The 21,941-nt window shown below is 36.8% G+C and overlaps 1 protein-coding gene across 1 annotated transcript in view; it reads left to right on the top strand.

Moving 5' to 3' along the window:
* The window catches only part of WDPCP (WD repeat containing planar cell polarity effector), a 147,747-nt gene that overhangs the window by 46,406 nt on the left and 79,400 nt on the right, over nucleotides 1-21,941 (top strand). The window contains exons 4-10 of the mRNA XM_059468455.1: nucleotides 481-525; nucleotides 1,294-1,344; nucleotides 3,788-3,858; nucleotides 4,109-4,168; nucleotides 12,170-12,284; nucleotides 15,591-15,724; nucleotides 20,019-20,210. Coding sequence (XP_059324438.1) covers nucleotides 481-525; nucleotides 1,294-1,344; nucleotides 3,788-3,858; nucleotides 4,109-4,168; nucleotides 12,170-12,284; nucleotides 15,591-15,724; nucleotides 20,019-20,210 — 668 coding nt within the window. The remainder of the gene's footprint in view (nucleotides 1-480; nucleotides 526-1,293; nucleotides 1,345-3,787; nucleotides 3,859-4,108; nucleotides 4,169-12,169; nucleotides 12,285-15,590; nucleotides 15,725-20,018; nucleotides 20,211-21,941) is intronic.

Raw genomic sequence — 21,941 nt, 5'->3', positions numbered from 1 at the left:
AGAATATTGGATCCTTTGAAAGAGCAGCTTTATGAGTTCATGAATCTTAGAGAACAACTCCAACCTCTTGTCATTAGCTCAGCTGTGTCAGTCATCAGAAAACATTTTAAAGTTATTCCAAGATACATTTTTCACCATGATCCTTACTTTTCCTTGTGAAAGAACACAAAATATGCTAATTAGGAAGGTGGTAAAAATACTTTTCCATGTGTGCAGCTGGAAGGGAATCAAAGTGTATGTAAGGGAAATGACAGCTCCAAATAAATGGAAAGGCTTGTCACATCCTTCTTCATGCCTTTGCTGGTTCTTGAAAATCCCAATGGTATTCAGGCTATATACTGTGCTTGTATTTTAACACCAACCATTGCTTTAGCAGGCAAAAATTGAGGTGCTGACCCTTGCTTTCTAAGTTGTGTTCTGTTTCTAGTAGTTAATTCTGTTTCTAGTAATAATTTAATGTATTTACATTTAATTGTACAGATGAAGACATTGGGATCCACCAGTACTGTGACAAGAAACAACCAGGTAAAATATAAATACTGAAACTGAGCAAAACTTCAGCATGTTCAGTGTTTGACACCAGCTGCTTGCTCTTAAAAATGCAGCTTCAAATTTCTTGTTAGTATATACCTCTGTATTTCTATGGAATAAGGAAACACAGAAAGAGTTTCTCTCTCCAAACTTATGTAGGAATATTTTAAAACTTTAAACCACAGAAGGGGGGAAAAAAGGAAAAAAAAAAATCACATAGACCCAACCATTATGTAACTAAAAACCCCAGTGGGATTTTACACTCTGAATTCTTGCGGGGTTTAAGATATTTTGTGTTGTGTGGAGCCCAGGGCACGGCCGGGTGACCGCCGGGATCCCAGCAGAGGGCATCTCTGCCTGCCCTCGGGAGTGGCCATTCCGGGGCGGGCGATCCATTGCCTTGATCTCATTAATCCTGCCGATCCTGCGAGTGTCCCCAGGGGCCGGAGGGGCTCTGGGGCTGGGGTTCCCCCCTTGCCGCCCGTCCCAGCGCTGTTCCCCTGGGGCTGACGGACCGACGGAGCCGGCGGACCGCGCTCCTGCCTGCGGGGCTGGGGCTCGGCCGTGCCAGCCCACCGGTGCCAGCCTTGCTTTCGCTGCCAGTCTGACACATCTGCCCTGCAGGCTGAAAGCACCGGGGCTGCCTGGAGTGGTTTGGAAATTTCTGTGTTTTATCCAACTGTGCTGGTCTTCTCGCTAATATTAGTATTTGCTGACAGCAGTTGTAAGGATTAATTCATGTTTTCATCCTCTTTCCTTTAGCATCACAGATGAAGTACACTTACTTAGAAGAGAAGCAAAAGCTAGCAGAATGTGAGGATATTTTCTGAGTTTCTTCTTACAGTAAGATCAAATAGCAAATTTGGATTGGTTATGCCCCTGGAAGAGCATTAAAATAACCTCAGACTGCTTCCAATGTAACTTTCTGCACATGTCATCTAAGACTGATGATCACAGAACTACACAGCACAAAACAATTGAAAATTTGTAATTTTTCCTTCCTGGTATATTTGCAATCTGTTGGGTTTTTTTTCCCTGTCACTAAGCATGGCAACGTTTATTGCTTTTCCAGTTCATTGTCAAAAGGAATCACAAAAATAACCCAGATTTTTCCTTATGAAATTTACTTAGCAGATGAGCAATAAACATTTTCCCAATTGTCTCTGACCTTGCAACACCAACTGGCTTAAAACTGGAAATTGTAACTAAAATACTTTCAGCCAAATAGACTAATAATAATAACTAATAATAATTCCAGACTAATAATCAGTTGCCTTCATAGAATGGTTTTAGCTTTGAAACATTTACACTGTCCCTGCATCACCTGGTTAAAGGCAATTTCAGTTCATGCTATCACAGAGCAGTACTGTGACAGTTAGTGATGTTTATATTAGTAAAACTTTTCTTTACCTCAAGTTTTACAACTCCTGCATTGCTCAGAGTGTATATTAATGCTCAAGCATTATTACATGACAACTCTGAAAAATCAAATTGATTTTTTAGATAACTTCACAAAGCCACGTCTGTGCTGTTAGCTTATCCAAATGAAAATTCTCATGGAATTGTGCATGCATATGAAGGCAAAATGTGTTCTGGAAGGATTAGTTCTTCCCATCACTGCAAGGTGTGTTTGGAGCAGGCTGAAGCCCCGCTGGGGATGGGTGTGAAGGTGCAGCCATGTGACAAATCCACACCTGCTGCAGAGGATGCTGTGTCAGGCGGGGTCAGTGCAGCTCTGGGAAGGTGGGCAGGTGAGGGAGGGCTCTAGGCAGGGAGGAGCCTCACAGGTTTGCATCACTGTGCTCAGTGTAGTGGTATCCCACAGGACTGCTTGTGTGAAAGGAGGAGCAGGCCCAGATAACCCTTGTCACCAGCAGCCCCAGTGGTGCCTTTTACATGTGTGATGGGCAACAGGACCTCAAGCTGCTGCACCTTGTCCCTGGGAATGCAGGGGTGCCCCTGGCACGGACCCTGCACAGCATATTTTGCAAAGAGGAGCACTGGGAAACTTTATTCACAGCTGTTGATTTGTACAGATAGTTTGGTATCTGTACAGGCAATTTCCCATTTTGCATATGTGGATAAATATTCCAGTATTTATGAAAGCACCCATTGAAAATGTGATCTTACATGCCTAATTAATATTATCATAACAGTTCCACCAACGCTGGCTTCAGTCCAATGAAACACAAAGAGAAGTTGTATGCTGGTGTCCTCTTTTGTTGATGTTTGAAATCCTTCATTTTTTCACTGTATAGCACTTCTATTGTGAGCTGCTTTTTGCAGGGAGGTTTAAGCACAACTGCTAAGTCATTCAGTCTGGAAGTTGGCATACAAACTGACAGCTTGGAGCTCAAAACTTTTCATCAGGTTTCCTTTAAATAGGAATAGATTATAAACAATGTGTTCTAGTTTCTCATGGTTTTATTGTACACTTATGAGCAGAAAACTGCTCACTTTTAAATGAAGAAATTTCACAAGTTATTAGAGCCTGATTCTCAGCCATGAAACAAGACAGTTATTGGCAACTCCAGAGGAAGCTTTGCCTCCTGGTTGCTCAAATTAATGTATTAGGCCAGGATTTTCACAATAGTGTGCTGAACACTAATAAATTTGTTAAAGGACTTCAGCAGTCATGCAGCTTTTTCTTTGCTTGACTTGGCAGATTCTTCAGACTAAATTTGCAAGAAAATCCTATAAATAACTAGACTCCATAAGTTATGGCATTCACATTTGCCTGTAGTTAATATTTCTATATATGCACATATTCATGCATATATATTTTGCAGACATGTTAGTGCCTGCTTTTTGAAATTAGGCAATGAAATGTTAGTTCAGAAGAATAGAATCTATTTAGGATGCTTGAAACTTGAAACTGAGTTAATATACTGAACAGCAGATACTTTTTCACTGCAAGTGCCTAGCAGCTGGGTAAGCTTTCCATACAATTACCATGGGGAAATCATGGTCATTGTGGATAGAGCCTGCCAACTGTTCCTATGATTGAGCCTTCCAAAACCAGACCCTTTGACAGTAGAAACCATGGCCATTTCCTTCCAGCTGTAGGTAAGTTCTACATGTAAGGCAACTCCTAGAAATCTTGGATTTGTGGAAGGAATTCAACTCATAGAACTTTTTTTAAAATGACACATATAAATGTGTGTTTGCACACACACACTTTATATGTATACAGTCACTTACATATACACATTTCTCTACCATCTTTATTTTTTTTCCCCTCACTTTTATTTGACAGCTCGAGATTATCCTTGGATCCTGAAAACCAAGCGAGCGGACAAACTGCGAGATGCACTCAAGGAGGTGGAGGTATGGTTCAGAAAGGTTCAAGCACAGCAACATCTAATCTGGTTTTCAAACCTCTTTCAACAGCTTTAATTTTAATAAAGATCCAACTCTCCCAGTGATGATAAATGTGCTTTTGTCTGGTGGGCTCTTCTGAAACAGCTGCATCTTTGTGTGGCATTTTTCATCTGTTAACTGGAAAATCAGAAGTCTGTTAACTGATAGTGACAATGTGTGCTGCCAACTCCATTCTCTGTTTTCTGTTGTCCTATAGGACTTAATGCAGAACACTCCATGTGTGCTGAGCAAGTGGAAGAACAAACATACTTGTCAGGTACAGTGTCATCAAAAGGTCTTGCAGTGTTCAGTTGGTGGTGCTGAACAGCCATTCAGTGATGGGAGCAGTAGTGTTAAAATGTTAACACAGAAAATCACTGGAGTTTTTTTAATATGTGGGACCTTGTTAAGTAAATTTGGTTTATTTAAATTTCTACCCTGAAAAAAGTCCTTCAAAGAAAAAGCCTGGGGTTTATCAACACAAAGAAATTACATTAAAAGGCCCTGATTCTGTGAGATGATGATGGTGATGATTACTATTATTATTGTTAATTATTGTTATTGTTATTATTACTATTACTGTTTAGGGAAACTGAAAACATCCTGTACCTCAAAACAGCAGGCTGAGGGAGCAGTTATGTATTAAAATATATAGACAGGTCTGGAATCTGTGTTATATTATTTTTATGTCTTAATTATCTATTTACCTGTCACAAATCTTTTTACTTTATGCTTGTGTAATATGGAAGGGAAGTTATTACTCTAAACCAACAAGATCATTAATCAAGTTATGTGATAAAAGATATTGTGACATGTGGCACACAAATAGTTATGTCTCTGGCTATATGAGTTCCACATTTTGTGTACAAGAAACCCCTTTTCACATCCTCACTAAGAACAGTAGAGCAGGGAGGAGAGCTGAACATGAAGTGCTCCATAATCATGTGCTTCTTCTGAAAAACATATGTAGTGAATTTTGTATGTTTATACAACCTTCATGAGGAAATGCATCATATTTGAAACTGCTTTGGCATGGGGAATATTTGTCAATATTACTGTTTCAAAAAAGGAACTTTGTCTTCTAACTTTTTTGCTTTTCCAGACTCATAATTTTTCCTTCTTATTCAAGTAGTTCCAAATGTGTGTCAGCAGAATGATTGTTAAATATCCAAACACTGTACAGCTAAAATTCTAGAAATGCCTTTGAGAATAGCAAAATTTTTAAATGCTTGATATGCCAAATGGTATGTAGTCTTTTCACATCAATAATAAAAATATGATTGTCTAAGCTACATTTGCCTATCAGATCTTACTGCTAGTAAATGTATATCATTCACATACAAATTACATAGTATACATCTGTGAATGTTAATCTTCTAGAGCTGATTTAAATATTAATTGCTAATTTGGGGGAATCATTTTTTCCTGTTATTGTTGTTCTGATTAGGAAAGGAATTTGGTTAAGAAACACCAAGTCAATTAGCTGTGAGTGCATTCATTTGCATCCCAGTTTGCTGTCTCTTCATTTGCTTTCCTTGTCCATTCTCCCTTTTACCATTTTCCTTCCCCTCCCATTCATCAGCATCCACCTGCAATGTGTATAGTACATACTTTGGAAAAGTAAACTTCTTGCCAGATGTGTTGTCCTGCCTACATAATATAACACCTTTGGCTATCAGTCCTGTATAAAATTCTTCTTTATTTTTTAACTTCACATCCTCTAGGTTATTTCAGGCTTACATCAACATGAATGAGACAAATGCAATTTAATTTATTTCTTCTATGAGATGGGAAATAAATGAGATGGGTGTTTTCATCTTAGTGTATTAGGTATTGAACCATAAAAAGGAGTAGTTTAATAAATTGAGTATTTGGGGTGTTTTTCAGATGGCTTCTAAGGCCAGACTATAAGTGATGGTACAGGTTATAACATAACCAGTGTGAAAGTTCCAGATAAAAATCATAGTAATTTCTCTGTCCTTAAATTCTGCTTTTGGTTTCTCAATCACAAAACAAAATGTTTTTGCTTAATAGTGGCTGATTATTGAAATCTCCAACAAGGGTTAGAGTGTTTTGCCAAAACAATTGTGTTATTCTACTTTCTGTCTTCCTGAAAATAAAAGACCTCCAACAAATGAAAATAAATAGAGAAAAATTAATCATTTGGATGAGTCTAGAACAGAAAATCTGTCTTCTATCAATTTTGATGTCAGATAGTTTGTTTTTCTGCTGCTCATCTGTTTTTGAGTATTTGGCAGCAATAATTGAACTGTCCCTCTTTGATGCAAATGTTGTGAAGCTTCTGGAGAAGATGTTGTATATTTATTTTTAATTCTAAGTAGAATACTAATTAACTGTTTCAGCAGAGAGTGCTTACCACGCAATGATGTCATCTGTGGCATAACACTGATGTATTCACAGCCTTTTTTGGATGAATACCAGGCCTAGTGGGAAGAGTCTGTATTTGCATTAACTTTGGAGAGTTAAAGCAATGTGTCAGACAAACAGCATGAAGAACATGTAGGAAATTACCCTGATTTTCTTAATTTCAGTGTTTGGGCCTAAATTTGATCATATGGTTTTAATTATAGTGTCTATTTTTCCTTTGGTTTTAGTAGCAATACAAGGTCAAACAAACTTTATAGAAATTAAAATATTTAATTCAACAACCACATTTTCCCATTTTTGATTAAATGTTATTTATATTTGAATCTGCCATACCTGTAGCTGAACCAGAAGCAGTTCCCTTTGTATTGTAATAACAATGTGCCATCCAGAAACTCAGTGGCTGCTGTACCTTGAGCAAGACAAATGGAATGAAAACTGAAAGGTGCTGCAATGAAAGCAAGACTATGCTTTAAAAGAGTAGTGTGATTTCTCTCAGATTTTGTGCAAAACAATCATAAGGCTGCTGCCAGTGTGCCTTTTGTAGCCTAAATATCTAATATACCACTATTTCTAATCCCTCATTCTTCCTCCAGCACTTCCATCTTAGAAGTGGCCCACAGGCAAAAATTGGAGCCTGTAATTTTAAACGTGCATCTGCCAAAATTGAGTGTGCAGTCATGTTAACTGTTCATGTGCAAATGGCCAATTAGACTCCATGCAAATGCCCCAATGAGAAATCCAGTTGTCTTGCCTGCAGATTATCTTGTCCCTTGCATGAGTGTGTTTCTCAAAGTTGGCTTTTCTATATGAGTTTGCCTAGAATGACCATAATACTGGCCAGTATTTCATTTTATGCTATATTCTTTTTTTTTTTTTTGGTGTGCAATCAGTGCAGAAGAAGTTTTGTATTTACTTTCTTGTCCATTGCCAAAAAACCCCAATGTCCTTTATTTTTGCAGTCCTAAGTGTACATTCCACCACTACTTAGAGCATCTGAAATAGATGATGTGCCAGTTCATGTAAACATAAGCTAGACAGTACAGGGATTTTTGTCAAGGAGCTTGCTCTCGTATTTAGAAGAGCTTAGTTGAGTCCTAAAGGACTGAGGTCTTCTCTTTAGCTCTGTTCCAGTAGGGTCTGAACCCACACCATTTCTGTATGGTACTTCTGATCCCCAACTTTGATGACCTGTGTTGAGTTGCTGAAATAATCCTGTAATCTTCAGTTAGCTGATGTCAAAGGAAAATAAATAAACCATAAAAGAAGGATGACAGGAAAAAGACAAGAAGTCTTTACAATAAGATGCCACTGTGCTCTTCAGCTTTCCCTGCCAAGGAGTAATAACCTAAGGAATTAATTTTATCAGTATTGTTGAGTTTACTCAGCTCTGATCTGGCTGCTTCTTGTCTTTGTCTCCTTCTCTAATTCTTTGGAATGCTTTTAAGTTTTGCCACAAAATCATGAAATCTTCCTATGAAATGATGCCATTGCTTAAGGTTTGGTTTTACAATATAAAGCAATAAAAATAAATGAGATCTAGCTGAAACATTTGATTTCCAAATTTATTTTAGTTTTACTATTTGCATTATGATGTTGAATTAAGCACATGCCAACCTTGTTATACAGTTTATTGTATAAAAGCCAAGCACTAGCTATGAATCATATCTGTTACCTGCTAATGAAAAAGATTTATGTCTACTTTGCTAAATTGTTTTGATTTTATTTAGTTGTATTTTTGTTGCAATTTACATATGTGTATAAATAGTTTTTTTGTTGCCATCGTCAACATACTTAGAACTGGATTCTGAATTGAGCTCCACAGCAATATTTTCTTGCTTGTTCTGTCAGTACAATGCCCATTAACAAACTCATTTAGCAAGGCACATGGTGACGTAGCACATTTGATATCAAAACCAAGACATTCTGTCTAGAATATGTGAGAAGCCAGCGCCCATCCCCTATTACTAAGAGGAACACTGCCCTCATATTAAATTCTTTTGGTTGCTTTTGATCACAACCATTAATGTGTTGTGTGGTTTTAGATATTTGGAGCTAGAAGTACAAATGCATTGATTATTGTGAAACAGTAACGTGTAACAACAATAACTTCATCTGTAATAAGGCATGCAACACAGTAATTACGGTGGGGTGGCTAAGAAAGCAATCTGGAATGAAGAGGTGGGGAAAAACCCTGGGAACCTGCTTGAACAAGAAGTGCTTTGCAAATCTCTTCTCCTTTTGCATATTCCTTTGTCAGTTGGGCTCTCTAAGGGAAAACAGTTTGCAGCAATATTTTTTACAGGCATATTTTCCTTCTCTTCCAATTTTAATCAGATAGAAGCAAATCCTGGCTTTGCTCCACCGGTATCTTTTTAGGTAGAAGAGCTGATAAGCAGCTGAGCTGCATGAATGAGGAGTCAAGAGCTCAGGCTTCTGAGGATAAAGGGATCTACTTAAGTAGATGCTTAAGTTGTACTAAAGTCTGTAAGTCATGAACTTGCACTTAAGTCCTTCGCTTAATAAAAACTATCTCAAATATATATTAGAGCACTTTGCTATTGGAGAAGGGAAGAGTTAAGTCTTCCCTTGAGTATCCTCTGCTGCTTATGCCTTTCTTGCTCAGTGGAGAGCAATTTTTGGCATATAAAATACATAATCCTTTCTATCAAAGTCTCCACGTTCAATTCCTCTGTAACAGAGAAATTAAGTGGCCCTTCCTTCCCAGTATGGAGAATAACCAGGTGCCCAAACTTTTTACACAGACTACATTCAAGTACAAAGTTTCTGCCTTATTCTTCCAATAGGTATGAAGTCATGCTTTCATATTTTATTTAGGAACACCTTGTGACTCTTTAAACTCTGGAGATAGCTATTCTGATTTTATTTTTCCCATCACAGTACTTCAATCTGAAAAATTTACAATGTGTTTAATCATTGTGAATTTCTTTCCCTAATTTAATATCTCTTAGATGGAATTATGTAGTGCCTTGTGTAAATAATGCCTCTTACATTGGCTTTTATTCCTCAGCATTTATGGGCTGTTCCCTTTGGAGTTGGATCACTGTGTATCCCTGTTCAAGCCAAGTCTGCAATCTTCCTTATTTACTTTATATTCATTCGTGCTTCTGACTGGACTGCTCCCATCCACCAAAATATGAGTTTAACTGGGCAAGCTTAGGTGTAACAGCACCTAAATCTTACTATCATGGAATAGTCTTTGCACAGACTACACAGAATGCAGCAAATTGAAATAGTAGTTTCAATTTGAGCCCATAAATATTTTCTCTTTTATGGAATATTTTTGATGAAAGATAGCACAGAATCATAGAATCATTTAGGATTGAGAAGACCCTTAAGAGTGAGTCCAGCTGTTAACCTAATGCTCCAAAGTTCATCACTAAAACTTGCCCATGAGTTCTACATCTACACATCTTTAATACCTCCAGGGGTGGTGACTCCACCTGTTCTCTTTAAGCGCCTGCTTGTACTTCATGGCAAACTCTAAGAACTAGTTTTTAAAAAGCCTCAGTTCTAATCCAAAACATTTTTAATGGGAGATGGAGGAAATACTAACCTTACATGGCAATATAGTGTGTAAAGTCTTTGATTAATCTTTTCAATTTAGACTCTAAAAGTTCCTAGAGAATGAACTTAAACCTATGGACCAACTGCACTAAGTTATTGTAACAAAAATTTGTTAAAATACAATTTAAGATTTCCCAAATATCTCAGAGTTCTGAGGAAAGTAACAAGAACGAATGTTTTGCTGTAAAATGAAAGAAGGAGGGAGCACAATAGGAGAAACAATAGAAGTAATGGAAATGATACTACATTTATCTACTATCTATGATTCTGTCATGCCATAGTGATATCACAGAGATCTGTACAGTACTGAAAATCCTTAACATTGGTTTTTAACTAGTTTATAGATGTAAAGCAAAGCATACCCATTAGCATAACATTTATATATTTATATAAATGTCTCGTGAAACACTGGGGAGGTTTTCATTGATTTCTAGTCTAGCTCTGTAACAGGTGTGATTTATGCCATTAGCAGAAAATTAATACATAGGCATAAAGTGAATTTGCACCCTGACTGCATCATCCCTCTTGTTGGCACATAACACTGAAAGACTGGAGGTGTTTTACTCTCCTCTGTCAGGCTGTTTACATCACAGTTTGGTAGCTCCTGGGTTTCAACCCTCACTTTTTCCAGCAGGTTTTTTGGACAGTTACAGCCAACTGTAGTCAAACCTTGCTGGACTTCATGTTACCAAGTTGGAAATAAATTGTGATTTTATCTAATCTAACTTCAACATAAGGAAAAATTGAAGTTTTGAAAGATTGTAATAAAAGCTGCATGAGTGTAAGCGTGTCTAACATTTTTACTAGGACAAAACCTTAAAGGACATCTGTCATGACAGGGAATATTGCAACATTGACTATATATATCTATCAAATGAATGTATGATTAGACTTTGGCAGGATGGGAATTAATTATTTGTTCTTAGAAATTCATTTCACATCAGAGGGTTTTATTTGTTTCTACTTCACACATCACTAGAATTTATTTTTAAAATATGTTGATGAAAGGTGCAAGGGCAGGAAAATAATTTCTTTACATGCACTTGTTCTGTTCTTTGGAGAGCTCAGAGGTAATGTAGCAAAATATGTATAAATGAGAATTTCCATAACTAAATTATTGGGAGCAGAGCACTGCATAAGGGACATGCCCAATTGCTGTCCCAAACTTTTTATTTATTATACAATCCAGTGGATTTCACTGCATGAAAATTCTAAAGATTATATCATGTTTGTCTCACAGCTCTAGCACAGAACAAACAGGATATTTTTTCTGCCAAATTCTCCTACAAGAATAAGTGTTTCTTTAGTAGTTAAGTTTTCTAAAAGCACAGGGATTTCTTTAAAAATCTACTGTTAGGTAGAAGTAAGAGCTGGAGTCCCAGATTCCTGGCCTTTGGAGGACCCTCTAGACTTGTCCGCAGAGGTCTTTCCCCAGAGAATTCTTTTTATGGGCTCTGTTTTCTGAATTCCTGTGCTGTAGTAGTTACATTCAGAAAATGACTAATGGTTTAATTATGCAAAAATAAACGTTTTTCATAACTCCTCCCACAGAGCATTCTCTCTGTCATAGAAGATATTGCATAAGAAGGAACTGATAAATACTGTGACTTAGTCTTTGAGATTATATGTATAATTTAATTTAAATTAATTAGGCATGAATATTCAATTAACTCTGAAATAACCCTGTCCAATAGCTTAAATTCTTTCTTTCTAAGAGAGACATCTAAAACATTATGTCACTGAGTGAATGGATTTATTGGGAGCTCACAGCTATCTCTGTGGTAGGGCGCAATTATTTATTTAAACAAAATATGAATGATCAGAAATAGCAGGAACAACAAAAAGGTGCTGGTTTTAATTTCTGATAATAACATAGAATTATATTAAACCCTACGTTACATTTTTACATGCAGGCTATGCATTTACTTTATACTGAAAATATCAGGTCTATGGATGATAGAGTGATCAGTGTAATTCCCTCCCTCTTTCAAAACAGATTTTTCATCTCTGTTTTTAACCGAAAAATTCAGCATATTTTATGTAACGTTTGGGGACTTAGCTACTTCTTCAAGTGTACAGCAATTGTAGTTTTTGTACCATTATAATTCAGCATTGTGTTACATCTCTCTCTTTCATTGAAAAAGCTTTCAAAGCCATTATAAGACATCTTCACATCAATATTAATTCATTTTTGTAATTTTGAAAATTAGATTACTACGTAATGGATGGCTGCTAATATGTACCTTGGAACGTTTCACTTTATTCATGATTTTTGATGCCTTGTTTTCTCACTCTTTGGATTCAGCTCCTCTTTCACTCAGGTATTTTGGTGTCCCTAAGCCTTTCTGGGCCACAGCTGGAGAAGGTGGTGATTGACAGGACCCTGGTGGGGAAGCTCATCTCCGACACCATCAGTGATGGTAATTACACCCATGTGCAAATCAATTGCCTGCATTTACAATAGAGTAGAGAAACAGTATGTCAACAGGTAGACTAATTATTGCCACTGGGGACTTGCAAACACAACAAGTAATTGCATGTAATGCTATAGTTACAACCCTCAGGACTAAGAGCACTTTAAGAATAATATTTAACATCAAAGTTTTCAGGCTTGTCAAATGCTGCATGGGTTTCTAAAGTCCTGTTTCTTACACACTGTAATCACTGTGAGCATGCCATTTGAACTTGTCATGTTTATTTCCTAAGTGGGAAAATGGGACAGAACCAAACATTAGCCAATTGAATAATTGCATGAGATAGTTATTGTTAAAGTTGTTCTTGAAAAAGACTGGATAACATTAGTTACATGAAGGTGTTCTGATTTAGTTTCTTGACACCCAGAATTTCCCTATTGTTACTAACTAGTGACTGCAGAAAATTAAGTTTTCATTTAATGCAGAAGAAAACTTGCAAAAATGTCTCTGTTTTCCGCAGCTTTATGATATGACTCATAGCATTGAGAAATCAACTGGTATCTTGGCTTCTGCAGAAGCAGGAGAAATTTTGGTGTGAGCCATATTACATGTGCACTACCTTCCAAATTTTTAAGAGTAAGCCCACATTACATCCTTCTAGTAAGAACATGCATTTAGTTCAAGTTTGATCTCTAATGATTTAATTTTCTCTCTACCCAGGCATCTATTGAATATTGGCCTAGGTTTTAAGAAACTCCAATACTGTGTGTCACTGATCTTTTCTTATCAATATATGGTATTTTAGTCTTGAAAATTAATATTAATTTTCTACAGAGATTTAACTATATCTGCAGAATCTTTATTTATTAAAAAAATTTCACCAGGACCTCATTTTTATGAACAAATTACACAGAGAGAATAGAAAACATTTACTATCTTGTCTTCTTTTTTTCACTCTCCACCTTAATTACTGGATTGCTAATTACTTCTGTAATTTTTTGCACTCTGCTTCTGAGGGGAGGATTTCCTACTTTCAGGTGACAAAAAGTAGGAAAGCATAGGATCTAAGGTTATTCCTAAATTGAAGTAGTTTGTGGAAATTATTTGGAATACTTTGTCTTTAAAAAAACAATAAAAAATAATGTTGGTCATGCCTTGCTTTGGCTTAATATGTCATAGAAATATTTGTTCAGAAAATACTGCTAAGTAAATGAGCTTACAACTAAAACAACAATAAAGCAAGAAATATGTTTTGCTACATTTGGACAACTGTATTTATTATTTAAATAACATTATATAATGTTTTGTCCTTATTTTCACGTATTCAGGATTTTCTTAAACCTCCATGTTTGCTAACAGACAAGCCTGTAGGTGAAATAAAACTGCCTCTGTTCAGTAAAAGCAAACCACTCAATAACTTTAATTGCAATGCAGTTTTTTATTTTCATGAACAATAAAAGAAGATGCTTTTGTTACCCACACAAATAGTGCTCAAAATACAAATTTTTATACTGAACCATCCTTGCATGAGAAACATGAGATAATGTTGTCCTAGAAGAAATTAATTTTAATTCAAAGAAACAGCACATCTTTCGAAATCTGGCTCCACATTATGGTTGTGATTATAAAGCTGGCCAAGAGAAATTCTACATTTAGCACAAGAAGCCTGTATAAAAATAATAGTTCTTTCTTCAGCAATTGTGTATATGTAGAAACGGATAAGGGTTACAGTCTGCCAGAATTAATTATGAAATTTTGTAATTGTCATTTGGAGTAGCGCGTCCTCTTAACATTTGGAATAAAGGTCAGATTGTGTGCACAAAAATACAGAATTACTACTGTTTTTATAATCCTCTTACATCTAAGAAAGTGCTCCTGATTCTTATTATTTATAGGCAAAATTTCATCAGCGTCTGAGGTGTGCTGCAGCTCGTCTTTAATGCAAACTGTGTCTGTGAGGACATCAAAATGTTTTAACAGTGTGCATGCATATTGAGGATACCATATTCAGTGGTTTTCAATTTTTATGTGTTTGCAGGATCTCAGTTATAGCTTCTGAATCACCTTATCAGATGCGCTATCACCCTTTTTTTTCCCCAAAAAATGTTAGTGTTAATGTTACATTTCAAAGGCAATTATTTGGCTCTAAACTCTACCCTTTAGCATTTGCATACCAGATACTTCAGAGTTGTGCCAGGACATGACTGTTGGAAAATGCAAGTGGTTATAAATCAGACTAAAGAAAAGCAAAGCTGAGTAGCTAGTTTTCCATGCCTATATGTAAGACTAAACTGTCAATCTACTTAAGGATATGTAAAATTTAGATTTAAGAATCTGGGATATAAGTAATAATTTTTTTTTTTTTTTAGTTTCTTTTTCAGAGGCTGTTCCACAGAGTGTTGTTTGTTTGTTTCTAAATCTGGTTCTACTTTAATTGGCATTTTCCTTTTAGGAGAGGTTTCTGAGTTTACAGTCTGAGCACAGCTTCATTTTAAACCATGAGTGATCTGGTACTACTTACCCCAATGATTCATTTCACACTCACGCATCTCTTCAGCTGTAGGTGCTGCTTGAATAACTGGGTAACTCTTGGGAAAAATTCTCAAGACAATTTTCTAAGTAATTTTCATTGACAGATTAGTTGATCACTTTTATATTGAAACTAATTTGGTCTAGCACCCCCTTATGGTAACAGTGGGGATTCCATGGAGCTTTTCCAGACTCCAAGGGAGTCTCTTCCATCTTGATTACTTGTATTGTTTGGGTACCCCCATGTGAAGCTTTCAGTGAATTCATGACCCCTCTAAAGCCTTGTCCTGCATGAAACAGCCTCCTTGATGTCTGCAGCAGCACCAGGAACCTTGCAATGTCAAAATACCAGACGCACCTCGAGTACTCATTTGAATTTATCACCCTTAACACAAGCTAAAGTGATATGAGGTCCATTTGCAAAATACTAGTGGATGCAACCATAAGAAATAAATAAACTGAAGGCTGAATGCTGAGATGACAATTAATGTGGAAGGGCATAAAATGTATATTTGAATGTAGTGGCATTTTGGTATGAGATAATTTATTCAGGTGTATGTAATCAGAGTATTCCTTAGGCTTTATTTCTCATTTCCAAGAAGGTCCTGACAGGATGACACATTGATATATTTTAGGACATTACAGGGCTTTCAGTGTAATATTTAAGGCACTGTCTTGAAAAAACTTGCTTTTTGCAGCATCTCAGTGGAGTGTTGACTACTTTGTTTTGTTCCTAGAGACAGGTATTACAGTGCTGACAATTTTTATTTGTTTTTTTTTCAGCTGTTCTTACGGACAATTTCATCATCTTGTCATTTGAGGACCATAACCAACTCTGCTTTATTCAGTTTACAAAGACAATGGATTATCCTGATATAAACAAAAGACTGGAAAAACTCTCTTGTTTGGACTCTAAGGTATAGCTGCCAATGGTGACTGCAGATATTGCAGGAACTATACATCATGTATCACTGGTATTCACTGATATTGTATAGCCACATAAATTGCAAACCTTAATATAATTGTCCAGAGCAGCTCAAACTCTAAAAATGGCGGTTACTGAAAAGTCAAAAAACATTAGAATGGCATCCAGAGTTAAAGAGTTAAAATACTGTACCAAGGGATCCAGATTTCTAATGTGTTTATTTTCAGGCTCAGACACACATTTGAGTTACCCCTGCTTGACAGATTACCTTGTGTCCATTGAGCAGCAGTAAGTGACCCTTGGCACATTCTTGGCATTTAAGGAGCATGAGGCAAAGTCTGTAATGGTAAACCTCAGTGTAAAAGATTTAAGTTAATGTGTTTTACCTCTTGTGTGTTGTGGGCTGACAACACACATGGTCACTTACTGTGTCTCAGCTGATAGACACAAACACATGAAGCTCTGATAATTCAGTCATCTGTCTGAGGTCCATCTGACTTTTGTAATTCTTTGCAGAAATCCTTATTTCCCCACTATTTACAATAATGGTGTTGTTGGGAAAGTTGCTTTTAGAATTAAGCCACTGAGTAAGGAATCAAGATATGGAAGCTGAGTTTCTCACCACTGGCCAGCTATGTGCGTGACCGTATGCAAGTGACTTGGTGCCTCATTGTCTCAATTTACTAGTTACACAGTGAAGATTGAAATACTCCATTTTTGCAGCCCTTTTTGTGGGAGTGTGTCTTCACTACAGTGACAGCAGCAGTGGAAAGGTAGCCTAGAGAGAGTTTTAAACTGAGCTTTAGACTGTCTGAGCTTTACCCAGTCTGGAGGTCAGTGGAAACCAGCTAATCTCAAGATTTATGACATTGTGTTGTGGGTGGGTTGGGCTGGGTAGACATAACTTATTTCAACCATAAGCACTTTGGCATCAGGACACCACTTCCTTGGGTGGAAGTGCTTGGTGCTACAGCAATATGAAAAAATAATCAGCCAAGGCAATTAACTTTGAACAGTTGAAGTAGGGAAGGGGCTGCATCCAGTTCACTGCAAGAATGAAGAAGGGTCAAGCCTTTTCCCAAGAAACACAGAAAGATGTTGTGAGCAACAGAGAGAGATTGTATTTATTTCAGAGTGGATAAGCATTAAAGAAAAAAATCTTGTGCTAGCAAATATTTTCCCCTTGACAACCCCTCAGTAATTTACTTCCTCACATAAGGGAGCTTGCAGATGCAAGGCAAGCTCTTTAAGGTTATGTTTAATTTAAGTTTTGCCATAATGTGTTTTAACTTGCTTGGTAGAAATACTTTCTGCTAGGATTAATATCTAATACATTTTCCAGGCTGTTTCAGTTCAGGGCCTCTTTTCAGCAATGGCTTGTGTTTGCAAGATTGATCCAACCTCTATAACGTGGATTTGAGACAGTTCACTGTTCACTGGGAACTGAGCTGATACATACTTTACTTTAAAATGCTGTGCCTTGTGCCTGGCCTGTGGTGTTCATTGAGGCTGTGCTTTGGGAGCGAGCCTGGTGTGTGGTGGGGCTTTTTCCTTAATAGCACGAAAGTTTAACGAAGAAGCTGTGGTGAACTGCCTTTGTCATTGAAGTGTGAGGGCCACAGCTCCTGATTTAATGTTTAGAAAAACCAGAAGTATCTGCTACACTCCTTAATAGGGTTGTTAAGTTCAGGTCTTTGCTGACGCAGCTGAGCTTCTCAAAACACCTCCATGCTCAACGTTAACTTTGCTTTCTCTTAAAATCAGTGGGAATCACTGTGGAACATTTCTCCACCAGCCAAAAAAAATGCATTTGCATTTTTTAATTGAATGTTCTTTTGTGTGAGGCTTACTAGTTAGGCAGCTAAATATAATTTTTATTATCTTCAGAATTGCACCAGTGTGAGACTGCAGAAAATATTATTCACTTCTGCAATAATATTGTGTCAGCCCTCTGCATTGATTTACTGTTCTTCATGGCTGATTTTGGTCAAACTTCAAAAGCTGGAAGATCACAGACAGAGTAGTGTTATTCACAGTAGTAAAATAAGGTGGTCCTGAATTGCAACTGTGCTAACTTGTAATAATTTGTAACAATATGTAACAATTACTAATATTGTGGGTTTAGGGGGAAAAAAGGTTCTTTTGAGTTGGGGTTTTGTTCGAGAGAAATTGAATGAAAGAGGTAGCATGCACTATTATAGAACTAACACAGGATTAAAATCTGGAGCCAAGATTCAGGAAATTTGATTGTAACCTTCATTTCTGCCTGTGACTTTTGGCATGGTCTTGAGAAATGTAGTATTTGGGTTTACAGTCCCATTTCTACAATGAGGAAAGTGTTTGTAATGATATAATTACATTTCTGTCATATTATCATTGTAATGATAAGCAGCCTCACATTGTTCAGTGTCCAGGCTCATGGTGGGCAAAACTGGCAGCAGTGCTGGACTGCCAGAGTTCTGTGAATAATAAGAACAAGTCAACCATGCTTTCCTCCTCAAAGCTTGATATTTATCCAAAAGTCAAGTTTTTTATGCAATACATACCTAAATTAATGAAATAATCTCCCTATGCTCTTCCTTTCTAATTGATTCCACCTTGAATTTTATTTGCACTTTGAAACAATAAAGGAAGACTTACTACATGAATCACTACAGTCTCAAAGACCAGCAAAATAGAAAACCAACTATTATTATTATTTACCTTTTCACAGTGACATGAGTTCATGTTTGAGAGTGACATGTCTAATGCAAGACATAAAGGTCAACAAAGATTTGTGGCTGGTATGACATGTGTGGTTGTTATGAAGAGTTAACACTACAATATAGGACTAATCGATACTTGTGGAAGTATTTGTGCTTTTCCAGCCTAATTGTGTTGTCACCAAATTAGCTATTCTAATTCAAGTAGCAGCTACCGCCTAACTATTGTGTATATTTTATCTTTACCCGTGAAAATATTTTGACCAGTAAAACACAGGATATTCTAAAAATATTGACTTTTTCAAGTTTTTCTATCTGTTTTTTTTTAAATCCACTTCAATTTACTGAAGGAGACAGAACAAGGAGTTAAATGTTTACCATGAGAGAACAACATTGGTAATTACTTTGATTTCAGTTCCTTTTTATGTGTATTCATGGGATGAAGAGGTCAATAATATTATGACCATGCAAATAGAAAAGGGTTCTTTTTGACCATATAAAAAACAGCAAAGGATTATTAAAGCATTAACCTTGATTTTAATGGCCTTGGTTGAGAGCTGAGATCACAATTTGGATGAGCCTGATTATTTACTAAATACAATACATAAATGCAACGGGTTCTTAACACCCATTGCACTCTGGCATTATCGCATTACTGCCAGCCTTTGTTGCCTTGCAGACAGGAATATGAAAGCAATCTGTCATGTAGTGAGACTGGCTCCAGAAGCATTTCTCTGATAAGAAGACCCCCTGCCCTTTGCTAGTGTCTGGTCCAGTAGGCTTAGCCATGCGCTTAATCCCCAGAAAGTGGTTCGATTATTGCTGACCAGCAATGGCAAGATAGTTTTTTTTTTCCCCTAGCTATCAACCTTCCATTAATTCCTTAAGCAGAAATGCGGTGCAATCTATATTTCCTTGGCATGTGTCACCCAGATGGTGCACTGCTCATGTTTTCAAATAACCATGCTCCAAATAACAGAGTTTGAATAATAAATTCCACAAATCCTTCCTGAGAAAGAGGCACAATTCTCAAGAGCTGCATAAACTTTACGCATGATGCTGTAGCTCATCCACATTATGCAGAAAAGTATATGTTCTTTTGCAAAGCGGATGTTTGTGTTTCCATTCCTTCATTTGGGGAGGAATAAGAAAGATATGTTTGCTCAAATACTGTAGAATATATTTAATATTTGATTATGTCTTAAACACTAGCCTTAGCTCCGTGGTCAGTTTTGCAGAACTTGTCATTTAATATGGCTAAGCTTAAATCCTGTGTGGAGGTCGATGCTGTCAAGTAACCATGACTGTACATTTTGGTATTGATTGGAGTCATTGCAGTAAATTCCTTCTTAACTCATATTCCTTTCCATCCCAATCCCCTCCCCACAGATAAAAGAGTGAGCATGTCTTTCTGTCTGAGGAGATATTTTTCACGTTTACAGACAGCCTCTATGAAGATATATGTACGCAAAGCTCTGTGTGTATATACATTCTTCCTCACACATCCAAAGTAAATGCTCCCATTTGCTCCTACAATGCTATTTTATCACCTCCAATATTTCCTGCATTTTTTTCTTCCCTCAGATCTCTTATGTTGGTATACTTGGACCAGAAGGTAGAAGGATGAAACGTCACCTGGCAATAAACTGTATGCAAGATCTGGTCATTTGCTGGTGGTCAGCAACCAGTGATGGAGCATGGCCTTGGTCTCCTATTTCCTGTCAGAGGGACAGAGCCAACCTATTGCTGTTAGGCTGTGCACATGGCAAATTGGAGGTAAAGTGATGAACTGTCTTTTCCATATTTTTTTGAATTTGCTAAAGAAAGAGCTATTCAACTTAAATGCATATTTGAGTAGATATAAAGAACAGATATGATTAAAACATAAGACAGGAAGATCAGCCATTCTAATAGCAAAAACAAAACAAAGGTTTGTTACTTAACAGAAAAGCACCTTATTTACTTTGTTTATTATTTTCACATCAAAACTGTCAACCTGAGAAATGTAGCCAGGAAATGAGGTCTTTATCACGAAATAGCTTTGGTGCTGCTGAAAGTGAAAATAGAAGTGTCAGAGTTCCACTAGAAAACTCTAATATGAATTAGCAATTGTAACTGTTGCATGTGTGTCTGTTGCAATTCTTTTCATTGTCTGCAATGCTAACTGATAGACAATTTGCATCTCTTTCAAATGTTTTTCACAAAATATTAACCATGCCCAGATGGTGGTTAAATTTTTGTTATGAGTATTGGTCAAATTAGGGACTGATATTTTTCTCACAGGAAAAGTTAAAACACATCATCTACAGGTGGGAATATAAGCTATGAGTTAGGACAAAGCTACTACTTGACCCCCTCCTGACACCTGCTTTGCTTACATTTATAGGCAGATGTTTTCATTTCAATTATTTAATTTTTGTTTCTTCTGTTTAAGAATATTTGAATCCAATTTGTTTTGTTAGCTTCATTTTAATATTTCTACCTATCTGGGCATACTCTGAAAGATCTGGAGCCTGAATTTGAAGTATAAAAGCTTTTCTGAGCAAACATCTTGTATAGATGCTTTTGTATTTGGAATTTTATTTTTAGTTTTTCTTTTCCCACTTCTAATATGGACTAAAAAGGCACTGACTGTGGGAGAAGAGCACAAACTCGAGGATCAGCTGTGGAATAGCTGTTCTGGATTAGCTATTGTAGACTATTTCCCTGTAGGGAAAACCCCTAAGTAACATTTAAGAATAAGCTACTTTTACAAACAGCATCCTCCTCTCTTTAATTAGGGAAGATGTAAATGTTTTAATGTCTTGAAACTATTACTTTGATAGCTAATATTAATTTAAGTGAGATTATTTTCCCTTGGGATTTTCTACCTATTGAAAGTGAAAAGGTAGCTGAGACAGCTTTTCTTTTCTTATTTCTGTCATTAGTTGCTGTAGAATTGAAGTTTAAATTACCTCCAGCTCTGCCTTCTTTACTTCTTTTCAATTGACCTCTCTCCACTTGCGGTCATCTTTGACTCATCTCTCTCCTCTGCCTGATCTACACCTGCAGTTCTCCATTCCCCCTGCAGCTATGCCAAATCACATAGAAAAAATTACTCTGGGAGCTAAAATGTGAGGCTGTTCTTTGTAAGCTTTTCCAGCCCTGTGCCAGTTATTATGAAACTTCATCCTACTAACATTTCAGAGCTTATTTTTTACCATGACTTCTGTATGTCCAGGCCTGGAGAGCAACATTTCCCTGCCTATTTTATTCCTTCCCATGTCTTCCAGAAATCTCCCTATTGCCACCATAGCAGTTTGCAGTCTCTGTTTCCTGAGATGGTTTTAGAGACTCTTTTCTTTTAAGAAATTAACAGAAGCCACCCTATCAGTTTAAAGCTCTCTGTGTTTCATTTAATATGTTTTAGGGAGATTTCCAAGTCACAGCATTCCCCTGCATCTTTCAATACACCTTGTTTTATCCTTTTCTGGTTTAAACTCTGATATAGTCTCAAGTACATCACTG

Source organism: Ammospiza nelsoni, chromosome 3 (assembly GCF_027579445.1).
Source record: "Ammospiza nelsoni isolate bAmmNel1 chromosome 3, bAmmNel1.pri, whole genome shotgun sequence".
Lineage (NCBI taxonomy): Eukaryota > Metazoa > Chordata > Aves > Passeriformes > Passerellidae > Ammospiza > Ammospiza nelsoni.
The sequence above is the reverse complement of the archived record's forward strand: the minus strand, read 5'-3'. Positions and strand labels throughout refer to the sequence as shown.